Source organism: Oryza sativa, chromosome 11 (genome assembly GCF_034140825.1).
Source record: "Oryza sativa Japonica Group chromosome 11, ASM3414082v1".
Classification (NCBI taxonomy): Eukaryota; Viridiplantae; Streptophyta; class Magnoliopsida; order Poales; family Poaceae; genus Oryza; species Oryza sativa.
The window spans coordinates 27,289,735-27,308,109 of NC_089045.1; the positions used below are offsets into that span (position 1 = coordinate 27,289,735).

General features: G+C 37.4%; 1 protein-coding gene across 1 annotated transcript; it reads right to left on the reverse strand.

Annotated features, from left to right (window-relative positions):
- Positions 1 to 1,360: 1,360 nt before the first annotated feature.
- Positions 1,361 to 7,913, reverse strand: LOC4351000 (putative disease resistance protein RGA3). The gene is made up of 2 exons (XM_015762358.3): positions 4,729 to 7,913; positions 1,361 to 1,735 (listed from the first exon to the last, which is right to left on the reverse strand). The coding sequence occupies exons 1-2, from the start codon at positions 7,856 to 7,858 to the stop codon at positions 1,560 to 1,562; spliced, it is 3,306 nt and encodes a 1,101-aa protein (XP_015617844.1). The 5' UTR covers positions 7,859 to 7,913; the 3' UTR covers positions 1,361 to 1,559.
- Between the last annotated feature and the right edge of the window lie 10,462 nt (positions 7,914 to 18,375).

An 18,375-nucleotide genomic window follows, 5' to 3' on the forward strand; every position in this document is an offset into this window, starting at 1 on the left:
CCAGCAATGACATATTATGTATTTCAGGTATAAATATGGCCGGACACCTTGTAAAAAAGGAGATCAATAATAATACTTTTGGCGCATCACCACCTTTATCTACACTTATTGTTTTCGATGAGTTCTTACTTTCGAGTTGGGCTGCATTGGGTTCGATCTCAGACGAAAAGGTAAAGCTTGTTATGGCGGTTTGCATTCTCGGGATTAGTGCCTACATCTTCATGACAATCTAATCCTGTTCATGTAAATCGCCAAGTTATCATATATGCTATATAATCTAGATCAATATCGTTATCTGACCCCATTGGCTAGTCTCTATCATCAAAGACAGCCGATAGGGTTAGATACCAACATTGAATTAGATTATATAGCATATCTACCATCTAAAAAAGGCTTTTATAAGCTTGTTTAGATCTTGTGTTTTTCTTCGTGCTTAATGTTGCATCAGTTAAGTTTGATCTATTAAGTAACGTGTAGAACCATAATATCTAACTTGTTTTATAATTGCTAGTAGAGATAGCATCAGAGATTCAGCCGATCTTACCTGGTTTAGTCATCTTGTTTCCTTGTATACTTACTTGATATGCTAAACCTGCCCTTTATATTAAGATATCGCTTGGTCAGAATATATTAAGCTTGTTGTTAATCTATTAGGTCATCCTGTTATTAGATTGATTTTGGTTCAGTATATTTCATCTTCATTGATATCTTGGTACAGATTAGTATCGGAGTACTAGCCAATACATATTAGGTTTGCTTCATCGGCTATGCTATGAATCTATATAATCTTTACTTTAAAGTATTTTTAGACATACGTGATTTATACTGTCTCGGCGTGCTGTCCGATCTATCCCAATCACTTGGTTTAAGCATAATTCGGATTATATAGTTATTGATATCTATAGCTGATCGAGTAGATCTATTTATTCTTGCATTACATGTTCTCACTACCGATCTGATTCATATCGCATCGCCCTGGTGTTAAATGATACGTCATCGGCAGTCTAGCCAATCGACTATTGTTTATGGATTTAACCTTGTTCTTTTTTATTTCTTGTTGGTAGCAAGATCAAACCAACTGGCCGATGACGTATATTCAAATTTAAAATCCCAATAACAATAAGGAGAGGAGGCAGCGGATGGACTATATAGAGGAGTATAGTGGCAATATTTGACGGGACTTCTAAAAATTATAAAAACAAAACTCAACGAGACAATAAACTCTACAAACTAAAAGGTCTAATTTTTAAAGGTTCCAAAGAGAATTAATAGAAACAGTGGTAGATCGAGCAAGCAAATAAAAAGAGGAGTGATAAATAAGTAAGAGATAGTAACTGCGTGACTTTTAAAAACTATAAAATTAGAAACACAGGGATGATAAGGTTTGGTATTTCAAATACTTAAGACAATGAGATAGCTATTTATCAAATTTTAAATAAAACATATTAAAAAATAGATAATTTTATATGGGTGCTAGCCGCACAATTGCGCGAGCCACCCAGCTAGTTTTAATAAGATTAACATTAAGTACATCCAAACATGCCCATGTTCTATTAACATTAGGAAACGTGGTGCCTCCTAGTATCTACTCGAGCACCAAAAAAAGCCTCCTCTAGATAAGTATCATCTTCAAGTAAGGTGTTTCCAAGGATGGTATAGTCATCTTCACTGATGGTTTCTTCAACAAGCCGAATGATTTCTTTGTGCTTCTTGACTTGAGTAGTAGAATATCCTCCTACAAGAACAATGTACTTCCCTTAAAAGCATATCATTGATTGAAACAAGTGAATAGCAGCAAGTTAGAAAGCTTCTAAATATAAATTTTTTTGTGGCGTTTCCTGAAAGAGAAAAATACTCCATGATACAATTGCGAGATTACACTTTAAAGGGAATTTTTTTTGGAAGATAACTATTCACATATGGCAACAAGAAGATGATGGTATACTAAAAGTCAATTAAACTTCCTAACGCTCCTAAGCCACCACATAGCATCCCTACAAACACTCTCAGGTCACCACATTGGCGCTATAGAAAATCAAAACATTTAGCCATTGATTTTCATTAAATCTAGTGGACCCATTATTTTCCACCCTCCCAAAAATACGTACGTACTTCTTTTTCTTTTTTTCTTTCCCAAACTAATAATTCGATTCCATATTATCTATGCTTTTATGCTTTAATTTATAAAAATATATTTGATTAGTATTATTAAAAATTACTCGCTTGTACGGTAAAATAATGTCACATTACTAAATTATGGTTTTCTTTATTTATATATTATTAGAAAATTAACGAACAAATATATTATTTTGAAACCAACATCCTCTCTCCTACTTAGACTACATTTGATCTAGCTCATTGGTTGACCTTATCCATTATCCAGGGCACGTTAAACGACGTAGGTCGTCAGCACAAGATTAATTAAATATTAAATATTACAAACTTGAAAATAGATTTATTTTTCTAAAAAAACCTTTGTATAGGAAGTATTTGCAAAACATGCACAATTTAGTAGTTCGGAAGGCATGATCACGATAAACGAGGGAGTAGCCAATCCAATAAACACTTTAGAACTTAATCTTAAATTTATTACTTTTGTACTTAAACACTTAATATGTAGTATATAATATACTTTGTCAATCCAAAACAGCCTAATGTATCGATCGTATGTTCCTACTAATCCTAATGTATATAGATTCTATATACAAACCACTATCCACCAATCGCCAAGTCATATTGTTTACAAGGTATCCGTGCATAGTGCACCTAATATTTAGCTGACATGCAATGGACATGTGTGTGATCAAGTACAGAAAATAAAGGAAGATAGTAAGTGGGCAACCATCAAGAAATGATAGATAAGTAGAGGATGCCATCAAGGCACAACAAACAATAGTTGAGTACAAATAGATTGTGATTATGAGTAATAGTGTTTCTACACTCCTACAAAAACTCCTTATATGCCACGTGATGCTCTAATAAATTAGAGAAAATCTAAGAAAAACTATAAGACAAAAAAGCAAAATATCTAGCCATTGATTTACAGTTAAACTGGTGGATCCATTATTTTCGACTATTACATTAGATCTATTCAAGTAATCCATTGTGACTATAAGTAATAGCGTTCTTACATTCCTACAAACACTTTAAAGATGGCATGTGAGAGAATCTAAGAAAATTTATAAGAAAAAAAGTAAAACATCTAGCTATTAATGTACACTCAAATCGGTGATCTATTATTTTAAACCATTATATTAGATCTATTCAACTAATCCCTTGAGTCTAGAATCTAGCTAATTCCTCCCTAGGTGTATACGTACACAAGAAATGTCAAAAAGAAAAAAAAATGAAGAGTGAGTATACGAAACACCCCATCGGGTAGTTTTCTTTTTCTTTCTTTGCAGTCCTAAGGTTTTTCTCAAATTATGCATATATGTAGCAATTACTCCTAACAAGATTGTCTAAGAAGCCTCATGGTACTGCTGCGCCGCTTCACGCCATCCCACCAATTTTCTTAAAAGTATCTTTTTACTAAAAGGTAAAAGGTAATCGCAGACACTCATACAAACATGTGCAGATCCACCATATGAATACACATATGCACACCTAACCCCTATGAGAGAAAAATATTTGTCAACAAAAAGAAAAAGTACGTACATACATACGAGAGATTATTATTGGCTAGAAAAAAAAACATACTTGCGTATAATCGGAAATGTCACGTGGAACCACATTATATCCCTTATAATTATGTGATTCTCATCTAAATAGTGTTAACAATTAGCACCCCACAAATAAAACAAGTGGCACAAATAATTTTGACAATATAGATTATTCCATCGTATATATATTACCCACGAAGTTAGATGTATAATAAAAGAAAAAAACCTATATTAATTAACTCATACGTTTGAGAAACATGGTGACAGGCGAGATTATATATAACTGGAACAAAATGATTTTTGTTTGAACATGACTGTTATTATCATTATTATGTCAAAATCTTTGATCTACTCCACGGTATAAATATTTCTCTTTTACAATTATAAGCTAGCGTGTTGTTAAGATATGACTTATTTCAGTATTCTTTTTATAAACAATAAATAAATTGGCCGCGCATCTGCGCGGGCTTTCTTTCTAGTTATCACTATAATAGCTGGAACTAGAAATTTTGCCAATAGATATTACTCTCTTTTGAAAAAGAGTAAATTGCTAGCGGTCCTTAAACTTGTAAGTAGGTTTCATCTAGATCCACGAACTTGCAAAGTGTGTATCGAGGTCCCTAAACTTGGTTTATTGTATCATCCCGGTCCAAAGTCTCATTTGACCGTGGTCTTACCTACGTGGCATGACATGTAGACGATGACATGGCACAATATTATTATTATTTCTTTTTTTTTCTCACTTCTTCCTCTCTCATTTCCCTCTTCTTTGGCCTCTTCAACGTGGGGGAGCTCGAGGTGGCTCTAGTGGAGGAATAAGATAAAAGAATAGGAGGAAAAAAGAAAAGGGGGAAGGAAAAAAACGCCATGTCATCGTCCACGTGGCGTGTCACGTAGACAAGACCACGGTCAAACGACGCTTTGGACTGAGATAATACAATAAACCAAGTTTAGAGACTTCGATGTGTGCTTTGCAAGTTCGTAGATCTTAGTGAAACCTCATGACAAGTTTAAGAACCGCTAGTGCATTTTACTCTTTGAAAAATGTACTGAAGTGTTAAGATACCTGATGATTGTTCTGTCAAATTGGGGCAGTCATTCATATGTATTTCGATACTGTTGCCACGTAGCAAGCCTTCGGAAATAGAATGTAGCGCAGGACAGCCCGACAAACGTATAACTTGGAGAGAAGGTTGGTGCTCTAACCATTCTGGTAAAGTCTCCAGTTTGTTGCAATTGTCAATTGCCAAGCTTCTAATAGAAGAAATATGTTGCAGACCTTGCGGGAGGCATGTCAGCTCATGACACCCGCATATGTTTAACTTCTTGAGCCTGGCGAGATCTTGCAAACCCTCAAAGTTAGAAGAAGATTCCAGCTCTTCCCCAAAACAGATTGATATTTGTTCCAGATTTCTTGCCACACTTCTAAGGCCTCCTTTTGAACCATATAACATCTTGTTGTTCATCCACAAGGTCAACTTTTCAACAGATGGAAGCTCCATATGCAAAGCACTCAATTTGGGGCAGTGAATAATTTCCACTTCTGCAAGACAAGGAAACGCACCCGTCCTGTCTGCCTGTTCCCAGAGTTCAAGGTTATGCATATAAGAGAAAGTTAACTTCTCCAGAGAGGGGAATGTGCCATTGTGACCATAGAAATTGTTGTCAATGCAGGTGATACTTTCAGCTCCACTTATCTCGGCTATCCTCATACGTGGTAGTATCCCCAGAGGAGGTAAGGATTTACATTCTGTGAGATTAATCAGTCTTATCTCAACCAGAGATTTAAGATATGGTTCGGTGTGTGTCATCCAAGATGGAAGCTTATCACCTTCATACGCAACAAGCTCCAGCTCTTTCAGCTGTTGTGGCGGTCGAAGAATCTCAATTAGTTCATAGGCTGCTGTATTGGCATGTTCAGTATCCATGTTCCACCTCAGTGCCAATGATTCGAGTTCTAGCTTATCTTGCAGCATGGCATCTCTTGCATCTTTCAGATCCAAAACATTTTCAAGTCTTTCTAAGCTTAGCCTGTGCAGGTTTGCCAAAGGTTGCAGCTCTGACAGCATAACTACATTGCTGTTTGAAACAACATACCCTAGCAATGTCTGAAGGTTTTTAAGATTTCCGAATCTGTGAGGCATTCGAGTAAGTGATGCACATCCAAGAACACTAAGATACTCAAGGCTATTAATTTTACTGATGTTCTGAGGTAATTCAGAAAGATAGCGGCATCCTTCAAGGTCTAACTTGTGTAGCCGAGAAAGCCTGCATATATTTCGATGCAGTTTTTGGAGCTTTCCACAGTAGGATAATTTCAGAGTATGCAGAAGTTGTAGTTTGGATATTGAGCTGGGGATGACTCTGATATCTGTCCCTGATAGGTTGAGAAATGTCAAGTGGAAGAGTAGGTCGAATTTATTAGGGAGCTTCCTGATCTTAGTGGCTTCTAAACTGAGGACTTCAAGATGTCGAAGTGTTTGACACAATTCTTGGGGAATCTGTTTGATCTCACACTGCCGATCAGATGAGCACGTTTTCCCTTCCTGTAGCAAAATAAATGTCTTTAACATCTTCAATTGGGACATGCAAATTGGCAGCGATTCCGTGGAAGGATGAACGAGCAGTGATGCACTCCGAGTAGACAAGATAATGTCTTGAACAGCATTGAACTGACCAACTCTGATGATTGAGCTGGAAACTCTGTCTGCATATTGCACGAAGATGTGCAATATCTTGTGCATCCTGTACATATGCCTACCTCCATGATCATATTCTTCCACCGGATAAAAGCACTCATCAAGAAACTGTTGGAGGAATCGTATTCGTTGGGCTTCAGGCACGGTCGACGGTATAAAGCCTTTGGCAGCAAAAAGATCAGCCAGTTCTTCAGCAGTGAAGTTGAAGTCCAATGGGAACAGCGAGCAAAAAAGAAAACAATTCCGCAATTCGGACGAGAGATGCTGGTAACTGGCATAAGCTCTCTGAAAGACATCAGTCAGTTCTTCCTCTTGTTGAATCCTCCAAGAACCTTCCAGAACTCTTTTCCACCGGATCAGAGTTAGCTGGTCCCTTTGAAGTATAAGAAATGATGTGTACTCTAACAGCAGAGGCACACCGGCACATTTTTCGACCAACTTGATACCGTACTCGTGATAAGGGGGAAGGTACATGTCCATGACGTGTTTGGAGGATTCCTGGTCCAGTGGTTGCAAGAAGTAAGCCTCAGTGGTTCGCATGACGACGGCCGTCCGTGGTATGATAGAGGGAGTTCGTGTGGTGAGAAGGATCCTGCCATTTGGGGGGAATGCCAGCATAAGGTTGTCCCATTCAGGCCAGTCGTGCTGGCCAACATTCCACACGTTATCCAGGACGACCAAGTATTTCGCTCCTCCTCTTAGAACACTGGAAATTACTTGTTGCAGATAGGATGGCCCATCCTTCCTATCGACCAACCAGCTGCTTGTAATCGTACTGACACCCTCAGATAGATCAAAATGTGGTGAGAGATGCACCCAATGCCGCACCTGGAACGCCTGCTTGACCCTATCGTCGTTGAATAGGAACCGGGCTAGATATGTCTTTCCCATCCCAGGCCCTCCCACTATCGGTAAAACCAGCGGCCCGTCGCCCTCCTCCTCCTCGCCGTCGGCGAGCAACATCCTCCCCAGCATCTTCTCCGCCAGCTCTGATCTCCCCACCATTGGACTTTTGACATAGTCGTCGGGACCCACATCGTTCGTCGAGGTTCCTACTGGATACAAGTCTTCGTCCATACTCTCTCCAGACTCTGGCACGGAGGCAAGTGATTCCTCTAGCCCCGCAAGCTTCTTCAACAAACTCCTAAGCTCACGGACGGTGGCACGGCGAAAGAAGAGGTTGCTAATGTGGAGAGCGGTTACCTGATACCAAGAATCTGGTTCCACCTGCCTGCTCAGGATTGCCTCAAGCTCGCCGCGAAGGTGGGCGAACAATCTTCTCGCTTCCTCGAGACGGCGATCATAATCTCCACATGTTGCCAACACAAGGCATTTATCTCGCCTGTCGATGATATTGTTGATGATGTTGGGGAAGCGCGCGATGGAGTCACGCACTGCGCCGAGCAGGGCGTCCAATTCCAGCAGCCGGCTCTGGCTCTCCATGCGCGCCGAGCTCAGAATGTCGATCACCCTCTGCAGATCTGCTGCGACATCCATGGCTCCCTGATACTCTTAACGCTCTAACACCTCTCTCCCAGTCTGCTTCTCGGCTGATCTCCTCGCTCCCGTAGTCCCGTCGCATATAGACTACAGAGTTGGCTCCTCTGCATTCATCCTGTACTTCTTTGACTAGATCCATTTCTTTAAAATTCGATGGGTAGTACAGATCACACACCAAACCTAAATTTAAACCAGAACGCATATGCACGGGCATCTAATTTAATGTTGCTTGAAATATTACTCTACACATGTGGATATAATATTTGTATATACGTGATGATTCTATTCTCAACCTGTTTTTTTTTAAACTAGCTGGGTGGCCCGCGCAATTGCGCGGCTAGCACCCAAACAAAATCATATATTTTTTTAGTATGATTTTACTTAAAATTTATTAAATAGCTATCTCATTATCTTATAATACTTTAAAAGACCAAACCTTATCATCCTCGTGTTTTTAATTATATAGTTTTTAAAAGTCACACCAGTTGCTACCCCTTATATCATCTCCTTCTTTATTTGCTTGCTCGATCTACCACTATTTCTATTCATTCTTCTTAGAACCTTTAAAAATTGGATTTCATAGTTTTTAGAGTTTATTGTCACGTTGGGTTTTGTTTTTATAATTTCTAGATGTCCCGTCAAACGTTACCATTATACTCATCTATGGCCCGTCTACTGTTTCTTCTCTTTATTGTCATTGAAATTTTAAAAATCGAACATAATTATCGTTTGGGTTCATTTTTACTTTCTAGAATTCCCGCCAAACCATCAGCGGCTTTGCCATTGTACTCCTCTATAGCTCGCCCGCTACCTCCCTTCTTTATTGTTATTGAGATTTTAAAATCGAACATGATTATCATTGGGTTTTTTTTTACTTTTTGGAAGTTCCGAACCTTTAAAAATTGGACTTGTAGTTTTATTTTTTATAATTTTTAGAAGTCCCATCAAACGATGCCACTATGCCCCTCTACAGCCCGTCCGTCGCCTACTATTTATTTTTAATTCATTTTTAATTTTTTAGAAGTCTAGTCAACCGTCGGCAGCTCTGCAACTATACTCTTATACACCCTGCCCGCTGCTTCTCCTTTTTATTGTCATTAAGATTTTAAAAATCAAATATGATTATCAATGTTTTTTTTTTACTTTCTAGAAGTCCCAGCAACTGCCTTACTTGTTTGCTTCATGGCCTAACTGATGTCCCTCCTTTTAATCGTCATTACGATTCTATTTGGTGTTTTATTAACAATTTTTATATGTCGTATCAACCGCCACCACTCTACTCCTTTGTAGGCATGTTACTTAATTTATCTCGTCATGTGTTTTAGATGGTCTTTTCTTTTAATAGTCTTTATTTTTATCACAAATTTTAGTTATTTATAAATTGTATTCCTAATTGAAAACTTATTTTTCTTTTTCTAATTTCAGAATTTAATTTTTAAAAAAATTAGTTAATATCATATTATGTTCTTTTAATGTTTTTATTTTTTATTTTCAATTTCAGTTGTTTCAAAATTGTATTTCTACTTGAACTCTCCTTTCCTTTTCTAATTTCGTATTTTATTTTATTTTTATTTTGAATTTTGATTAATCTTGTATTGGGTTCTTATATGGAAACTTCTTTCAATATTGCTTATTTTTAATTCCGAATTTCAGCTATTTTTAGATTATACTCCTACTTGGACTGTCCTTTCCTTTTCTAATTTTGGATTTTATTTTATTTTTATTTTGAATTTTGATTAATCTCGTATTGGGTTTTTATATGGAAACTTCTTTCAATATCGCTTATTTTTAATTCCTAATTTCAGCTATTTTTAGATTATATTCCTACTTGGGCTCTCCTTTCCTTTCTAATTTTGGATTTTATTTTTTTATTTCGAATTTTGATTAATCTCGTATTGGGTTCTTATATGGAAACTTCTTTCAATATTGCTTATTTTTAGTTCCGAATTTCAGCAATTTTTAGATTGTATTCCTACTTGGACTCTCCTTTCCTTTTTCTAATTTTGGATTTTATTTTATTTTTATTTCGAATTTTGATTAATCTTGTATTGGGTTCTTATATGGAAACTTCTTTTAATATTGCTTATTTTTTATTCCGAATTTCAGCTATTTTTAGATTGTATTCCTACTTGGACTCTCCTTTTCTTTTTTTTTCTTTTTCTCCGATTAATGTGGGAATTTCTAGCCTCCACAGCGAACGTGGTGCCTTCTTTTCGAGCTGTCTTAATAATATAATAGATATTTTGTTTGTGACTATTTTGAATGCTAATTATCCTTGCAACACATAAATTCTAAATAAAAATTACTTACAACCATGAAATCTTGAATTCTAGGAAAGTATTATGTCGCAACAATAGAGTTGGTTCCTATGAACTGTCATCTAAACTATATGTTCTTTTTAATACATATCAAATATTCGCGTTGGAGTGATAAACTTTAAGAAAGTTATTTTCTTAAGAATAGTTATTGAACTTCAAGCAAATAAAAGTTCCAATGATTTTTGCAGTTTGTTTTGGGCTTTGGATTCAACAAAATTTGTTTAAATTTAGCCCAAATTTTGTTTGAATTCCATATGTCCTTTCTACTTCTTTTGGAGTATTAGAGGTCTATGTTCTATCACTCGTTCTTGAAATGCTTTTGATCTCTTTAAATTGGGACATAAACATAACTGTGTTGAGTGTACAACTCGATATGGGATAAATGCGTCCTTTCTAAAATCCTGCCTCTAAAATTGAGCCAAAAAATTATAACAGTAGACATAGTATGTTTTACTTCCTCTGAGATCAATATCTGTGTTGAGTGTACAACTCGGTATGAGATAAATCCGCCCTTTCTAAAACCCTGCCTCCAAAATTGAGCCAAAAAAAATTATAATAGTACACATGGTGTGTTTTACTTCATCCGAGATCATTATGTATGTGAGACATCAATGTGAATATGCATTAAGGGACACGCAAAAATTCTATTTTAGCTATCGCAGAAAAAAAAAGGGCAAAGAAGGCGCATATGTACGTACTTGTTGTAGCCGTGGAGAATATTTTAGAATTTTATTTGTTAGATCTAACTGTCTAGACCAATCAATTTATTAGAAATTTTTTCACCATAAAAGAGCATAATATCTTTTAACTACCGATTCTAACCAAAAAAAAAAAGGGGGAAAAGGGGCATGATAAGGAAACGGCTATGGTGGTTGGGAAAGTTATAGCAGCAAAAGCCATCAAATGAGCAATTGTCCCAAAATAACTGAAGGGAGTAGAAGAGAAAATTGTGGTTGGGAAGGTTATAGTAGCAAAAGCCATTGAAACTAATATTTTATATACAGGAATAATTCGTTTTGTTATTAATGGGAAAAAGTGTGGCTAAAAGAAGAGAAATCATTAGAAATAAATGCTCCCTCCATCTGGTTTTTACCCTTTTTACCACCCCACCCTCACCTTTCCTCCATCCATTTTTTTCACTTTTTACCCCCCCCCCCCCTCCGTGTTTCTTTTTCTCCTTTCCATCTCATCCGTGCCCCATTGAAGCGCCCGATAAATTATTAACCATCTAGATTTTTTTTTAGTTTTCTCGTTCCTTCTTTTCAGATCTTTTTTCTCATTTAATTAAAATATTTACCATCTAGTTTTTCTTTCTGACTTTTATGTTTTTATAGTGTTTCCCATGTTTCAATAGTAACAAATTTACTCTTTAGAGTTTTCCATTTGCTCCCATCCTCCCACTTCTGTATCTTCAAAAATAATAAATTTACTCGCATGAATGCCCCCTTCACAAGTAACAAATTTACTTGCAAGAATGCCCCCACATCGTTCGGCACCATTCCTAGATGGCCTTAAAAAAATACTACCAACTTACAACGCTAGCAATTCTTTTACCAGTGTTACAAATATTGTTTAGACTTCGTAGTCTGCAAGTAAAACAATTATCACCTTTCTCTCAATGTAGTCCATGTTCAATGTAGTCCATGTTCTCGTAGTCACCACATAGTAATATATTTACTCATGTGTTTAATACATAATACATGAGTAAAAACTGATACTAATTATTTTTCACAGAGTATTGTTAATTTGAATCACAAAATGATTGTCCGAATGAAAAATTCATAGGCTCAATCACACAGGTGAATCAAACTAGAAAAGAAAAAATGGTTCAGCTAAAAATCCATCTTGAAGTTGGGATCCTAGTGGCTTTGCTGGATCTTGCGACAAGGATCGAGAGGCTGGTCTATATCTTGTGACTGGTGGTGGAGAAGGCAACCGGGTGGCAAGTGACGGTGGGCTATGGAATCACGGAAGGATGTAGTGGCGCGGTATAGAGATGAGCTCGGCAATACCCATAAGGCCATCCATCGTCTAGCAACCAGAAAAAAATGCAAAAAAAAACATTCTTGTTCATGTCACAGAGACGACGAGCAAAAAAAAAAGCAAACAACCTTTGTCACCGGCTGACTCCACCATATACTCTGCAGCCAGCCACATGGAGAACGATGTGCACATGTAGAACCTATGCAGCACATCAATTCAGATAAGGTAATTGTGCAGATTGCACGCTAATTTGATTTTTAAAAAAGAAATTGGTGTTTCATGCGTGAATGTGAAGTATAGTATGCATATGCAAATTGGAGTGTCATTTCCTTACTTACTTGTTCAGTCAATGTCGTCGCCGTGGTAAATGATGTGGAGTACCCGCTGGTTGTTTCTCTTGGCCTGGGTGAACATCTCCCCCTTGCTGGCGAAGGCACTGCCCGGCGTCCGGCGGCGAGGCCCGGAGCTTCATCGTGGCCTTTATGCTCCACGCCTCAGCCTCACCGGTTCAGGCAGCAGCACTGCAGTGCAGTCCATCCAAGAAACGTACAGCGACAAACCGACGGTGAATGCACTAAATTGCCAGAAAGGAATCAATCGCTTGATGGGCTCACCTGTGGTGGCGATGGAAGGAGAAGCGAACTCCGCTGGCTAGAGACCATCCCCTCTTGCATCCGTCGATTGAGCATGTCTCTACTCACTATCCAGAGACCACGGCTTGCCGCTGCCACCAGGAGAGGGAAAGGGAGGCGCGTACGCACATGAGGGGGCTGATGAAGACGATGGCGATGGCTGGTTCTCCCGTCTTCGCTGCGTGCGAGATGGGGGAGCACACGGACGAGGTTGAGGGTGGGAAGCCCCCCCATAAAAAAAGGTCGGCCACCACCATGAACCGTCATGGTGTCATCATCCTCCTCCCTGGTGCGCATCGCTCGCCGACCACCGCTGTCAACCGTCGGGGTGCATCGTCCTCCTGCATGGTGCGTTACCGATTTATGGGTTGGGACGGTGGATCGATTCAGATCCCAAAAAAATAAAAAAATGAAGTGTGGTGGAGAAAGAGGTTGGTCGGGTACAGGAAAAATAGAATATATACCGGAAGTAGAAAATTTGCTTTATCGAAGTAAATTGTTTACTCTAATAATGGTGAGCCTGGCTGATGCATGCTTGGAGTAGTACTTAGCGCGCGCTGCGCTTGTACTAGTTACTCTATTAATATGATTTTTTTAAAAAACAACTTTTCCATATAATTTTTTTACAATAAATACGTTGTTTAGCAGTTAGGAAAACGTGCTCGTGAAGAACGAGAGAAATCTTCTCTCAATCACCAACTACCGAACGCAGCCTAGCTAACTCTCGTAATATCTAGTCTGAGAAAAGAAAGTTAGATTTTACTTATAAGTAATTTTGTAATAATATATTTTTTAGATATTATCGTTGTATTTTAATAGAAATTTTGTGATCAAAGTTCTACACCAAACATCAAATAAACTCAGTGGTAGTAGTACACCCTTTTCTCCCTAAGTTATGTTATGGGGATGGAAATGAGCTCGCTCATTTTCTCCGATCCATAAATGTACTACCACGTCTCCATTTAGTTGTGGTACTGTTGACTATTATATTACGGACTATTGACGTTAATTTATTGGTTTACGGAATCTCGCTAAGAAACCTAATTGACTTTATTTTTTTACCGTGCTGAATTTCTAAACAACTTGCAACAGATTGTCCTTCTTTTTTTCTTTACTATTTTATGGAATTGCTAAAAAAAAACTTGCAATAGATTTTTTTAATTTGGGGACGTCCTGGAGGAATGGAACATGCTGTTATGAAATTATTGTGTTATCTCATCATCCATATATTGGATGGGATTGGCAACTGAAGATTAGGCATGGCTTAGTGAACAATTAGCACATGTTAATTCTGTTTGGTTATGAAGTCCTCATGATCATGAGGGGACGTCCACACTATGTTCAACTACAAGATACTCCTCTCTCGCTCTCGCTTTGAATCTCAACACGTTATCAGAAATGCCCGTGAAGGAGAAGATGAAGAGAAGGAAATCAATTGCGAAGATACGATGCCTAACTTTGGTGTGATCTTGGATGTTGTTCTCGGCCTCTCTCATTGGCACCGCACTCACCGTCTCCACCACCTTCTTCGCCAATCGATGAGGTTGCGCTGGGGCTACAGCGCCAGAGCGAGGATTCGGATCGGTGGTTGGCGCCACCAACCCCGGCGTTGTGTGGTCGCCGATGTCGGACTGGTTGTCGCTCCGCCGGCCCCACACTCCCACTTACTCACTCTATTAATTTGCAAAACTCCTTAAATTTTCTATTTTAATAATTTGCAAAACTCTTTAAATTTTCTATTTTAACTTAGCAAATCCTATTAATTATGTATAAAATGATTAATGAAGGATTTAATGCATGTTAGACTACATATTTTGACTTACAATTAAAACATATAGAGATGTAGCCCTATACTTTACCTACAATAGTCATAATCTAGGCTAATTACTAAGAGGTCTACATCTTATGATATTACGTACATGTGTTATTTCGAGAATATGTTTGAAATATGAGATTATTTTAAATTTGGATATGTACAAGGTAGTAGAATCCTAAACATCGGTTGTGGTATATTCATTAGAATATATTTGCTTAGAGATCATGTTTTTAGACAGTGAGTTTATCTTGCCCACTATTAAGAGATCTACTCCACAGTTTAATTACTTGGAGATTATCCATATTGTGCTGTCTAATTTTAAATTCTAACTCAACTTGTAAGGTCTATATTCTACATTTTCTAAACATGACAAAATATGATGCCTTATATTTTTGCATTGAGATTACTGTTGGTATTTCTTACGATCACAAATAAATTCGTAAGCGCACGGATACCGCTGTAGCATTTCACCAATGAGTATTCCAAGGGTATTGTATTTATATTTCCACAAGGAAGGTGACGGTATGAAGATATGTTTATATCTCTTTAATCAACCTATAGTTAATTCACCATAGTCTAAAAAGGGGTTAGGATAATAAATGATAAGGTAGTGGACACACATGAGATTCACCTCTATAAGAATATCGAGTATGGAAATAGCTTTAGGAAACTACGATTTGTATGTACTTCTATACTAATCATGTCTAGTATACACTTAACATATATAGATGCTTACAACATATGACTTAGTTCTAGGCACCCAGGTACTATCGAGAGACCACTCCCTTCTAGTCTGCCAGCGTGATTATAGCATTTATGCACTCTTACGTCAGAGCCAGACGTGAAGGAATACAAAGGACAGACAACGCTATCACCACCTGCCGCCTGCCTCACTTTCCGTGGGGCACACCCACATCCAATGGCATTTATCTAGCCTAAGCACATGCTTATGCCGGTAAATAATATCACTAACTCCCCCGAGACTCTCACCCTATGGATGAACAAGTTGAAACAAGAGCAATCTATAAAGGTTATTGGACTGTTATCATAGCATGGATCGACTAGTCAAAGATGAAGTATATATACAAAGTATATACTACTCATATGACATATACTCAATAAAGAAATATATAAACCATAAGCATAAATAAACAAAGTATAATTCTATTAATTCAACTGTATTCTTACACAAAGAGGGAAATATTAGAGACATACCAAGAACTCCAACAAGACTATAGGACCGAAGCTCCTAAGCTTTATTCCATTTAGAAACTATAGAGAATACAAAGTGGAAGAGGGAATTGCTCCTTGAGGTGTGTTGTGGGATCCTCTATTTGTAGCCTCCTAATAACGGTAGTTAAGTCGGTTGTAGGTCGAAAAACGGGTATAACAGTCATCAAAAGTGAAGGAATCGCCACGTGGAAGCTCAGTGGCGCGGGCGCCAAGATTGGTTCGGCCACCGCCTTTGGTGAGGGAAATTTTATTCTTTTTGAAAAAACAAATGCTCTAGAATTCCAGTATCACTCAGAGAAAGATCATAACAACTCTATTTCACCAATTCATATCCAACAACAATCTAGATTTAGATCATGCTTTATGCAACCCACAAGTTTCATGTTGAAGGCAAAGATTTTTTTACCAACAAACTCAAAAACTATAGTGAAGACTAAGCTGTAAACTATTCCCTCCGTCCTAAATTATAAGGCCTATATTTTTTACACGATCTTCAGTAACATATTATGAACATTAATTTATTCCATGTTATATTCCCAACAAATATAAATTAGCATCACAAAAAAGTACTTTAAAACAAGAATCTAGTGATATAACGTGCATAATACTTAGCATATATATGGTTAGTATGATTATTAGTTAAAAGTTACCGAGTTTGATTTTCCTTAAAAAAAGAGGGTGCCCTATAAATTGGAACGAAGGGAATAAATACTAGATAGAAATAATAACAGAGCAAATCATTTCAAGTGGGAAATCTTAAAACATTCTTATCGCGTATATGATAGCTTTTTTGGTAATTTTTATGCTTTGCAACCTTTTGTCGTTTTTCTTTTTCTGATTCAATAAAAAATGAAAGATAAAAGTTACCTTAGTGGAGGAGAGAGCCCCCAAGCTAGCTTCTTGCTAGGGTGCATGATGGGGATCGAATCCATGCGATCTGAAGTAGACCGTCATGTCAGCCTGACTGCTGAATGGCGGCGTTGATGTCCGTCATCTGGTCACAGCCTCACTGGTATGCTGCTGCCATGAGTGGGTTTCCTGGACATGCTGGTTTAGCATGTTGTGCATCTCATTTGTCCGGAGATCCAGATCTCCCAGCTGCCGAGTAACATCCGCAAATCCTCGTCCAAAGTCACGAAAACTTCGATAGGAGAATGAGTAGTGTGCACTGGACTGCAGGGTGTTAACAACAAAAATTGGTAAGATATACGGAGATTGCAATAGATTCGATGCGGATTTGGATGAGATAATTCGGTTTCTAAAATTAGAGTTGCGCATCGGTTGAAAACAATATCGGCCAATTTTATATAGGAGTCGAGGAGAAGATCTGAAGATATTGCCAAACAAAATGAAGCTCGAAGGGGGTAATTTTATATATTAATTAGGACAAGAGTCACTTTTCCTCAATGTCTTTGGGAAATCTTTGTTAGAATCCGGGATCGATGGACTGACCTGATGTGTTTATTTTATAATCAGCTCGAGTGCTTTGGTAAATTGTGAAGATCAAACTTTAACCACCCGCCATTATGTGGTGTAATTAATGCAGGGTATTTTACTAATCGCCTATAATAGCCTGGCTCCATAGAACGAAACGCCCGGCCAGCTTGTTCCCACGAGGCACAGCTAGCTGGCTCTCCAGCGACGTGCGCTGCTGGTTCTCCAGCGAACGTCCTCAAGAAAAAAAAACAAATGTTAAGGTGACTTTTATTTGTTTAGGTTTAATGGCCGAGCTAACGGCTAAGAGTAAGTTTAATAATATAGCTAAATGTTAGCTTCAAAACATATATAGCTAATCTAGTTAAACCATTGATATAATAGTCATTACCTATGAAAATATACTACACCATTAATACCCGGTCACATATTTCATAGACACACAACCTCTTGAGTCCAGATTGCAGCTGGCTATAAATTTATAGTCTGTTTTCTTCTCTCTCTTCCCTTTTATTCCTGATATGTTATTATAGCTGGCTTATAGCCTGCTATTATACTTGCTCTAAGTATAAACTCAAATTCTAGAACTAATATGCTGATCCATGTAGAACTAATTAATAAATAATATCCTAGCTAATTTTTACATAAAACTAACACAGTACACTTCACATTTTCTTTTTCTCCATGTGTATTTATAGCTAAGCAGTGTTAAGGTGGTGTTTGAATCTCATGAAGATGAAGATTAAGTTAGCGCACGTAAAAAAACCTATTAGCATATGATTAATTAAGTTTTAATTATTTTAAACTTGACAAATTGATATATTTGATATTTTAAAACAACTATATAGAAAGCTTTCACACAGAACGTACCGTATAGTAATTTGAAAAGCGTGCTAACGAAAACCGAGGTAAAATCTATATCTTCATGAGAAAAGAACAAGGACTCTCATGTTAAAACTAATTATACATTACTCCAAAATATATACATTAAATATATAAGTTTCAGAAAAAATTGAAGACTATCTCATAGTCAATCTATTATACATCTTTAATATGTTTGAATTGTTGTGTTCCCCCGCAATTAAATTAACAGTTCAT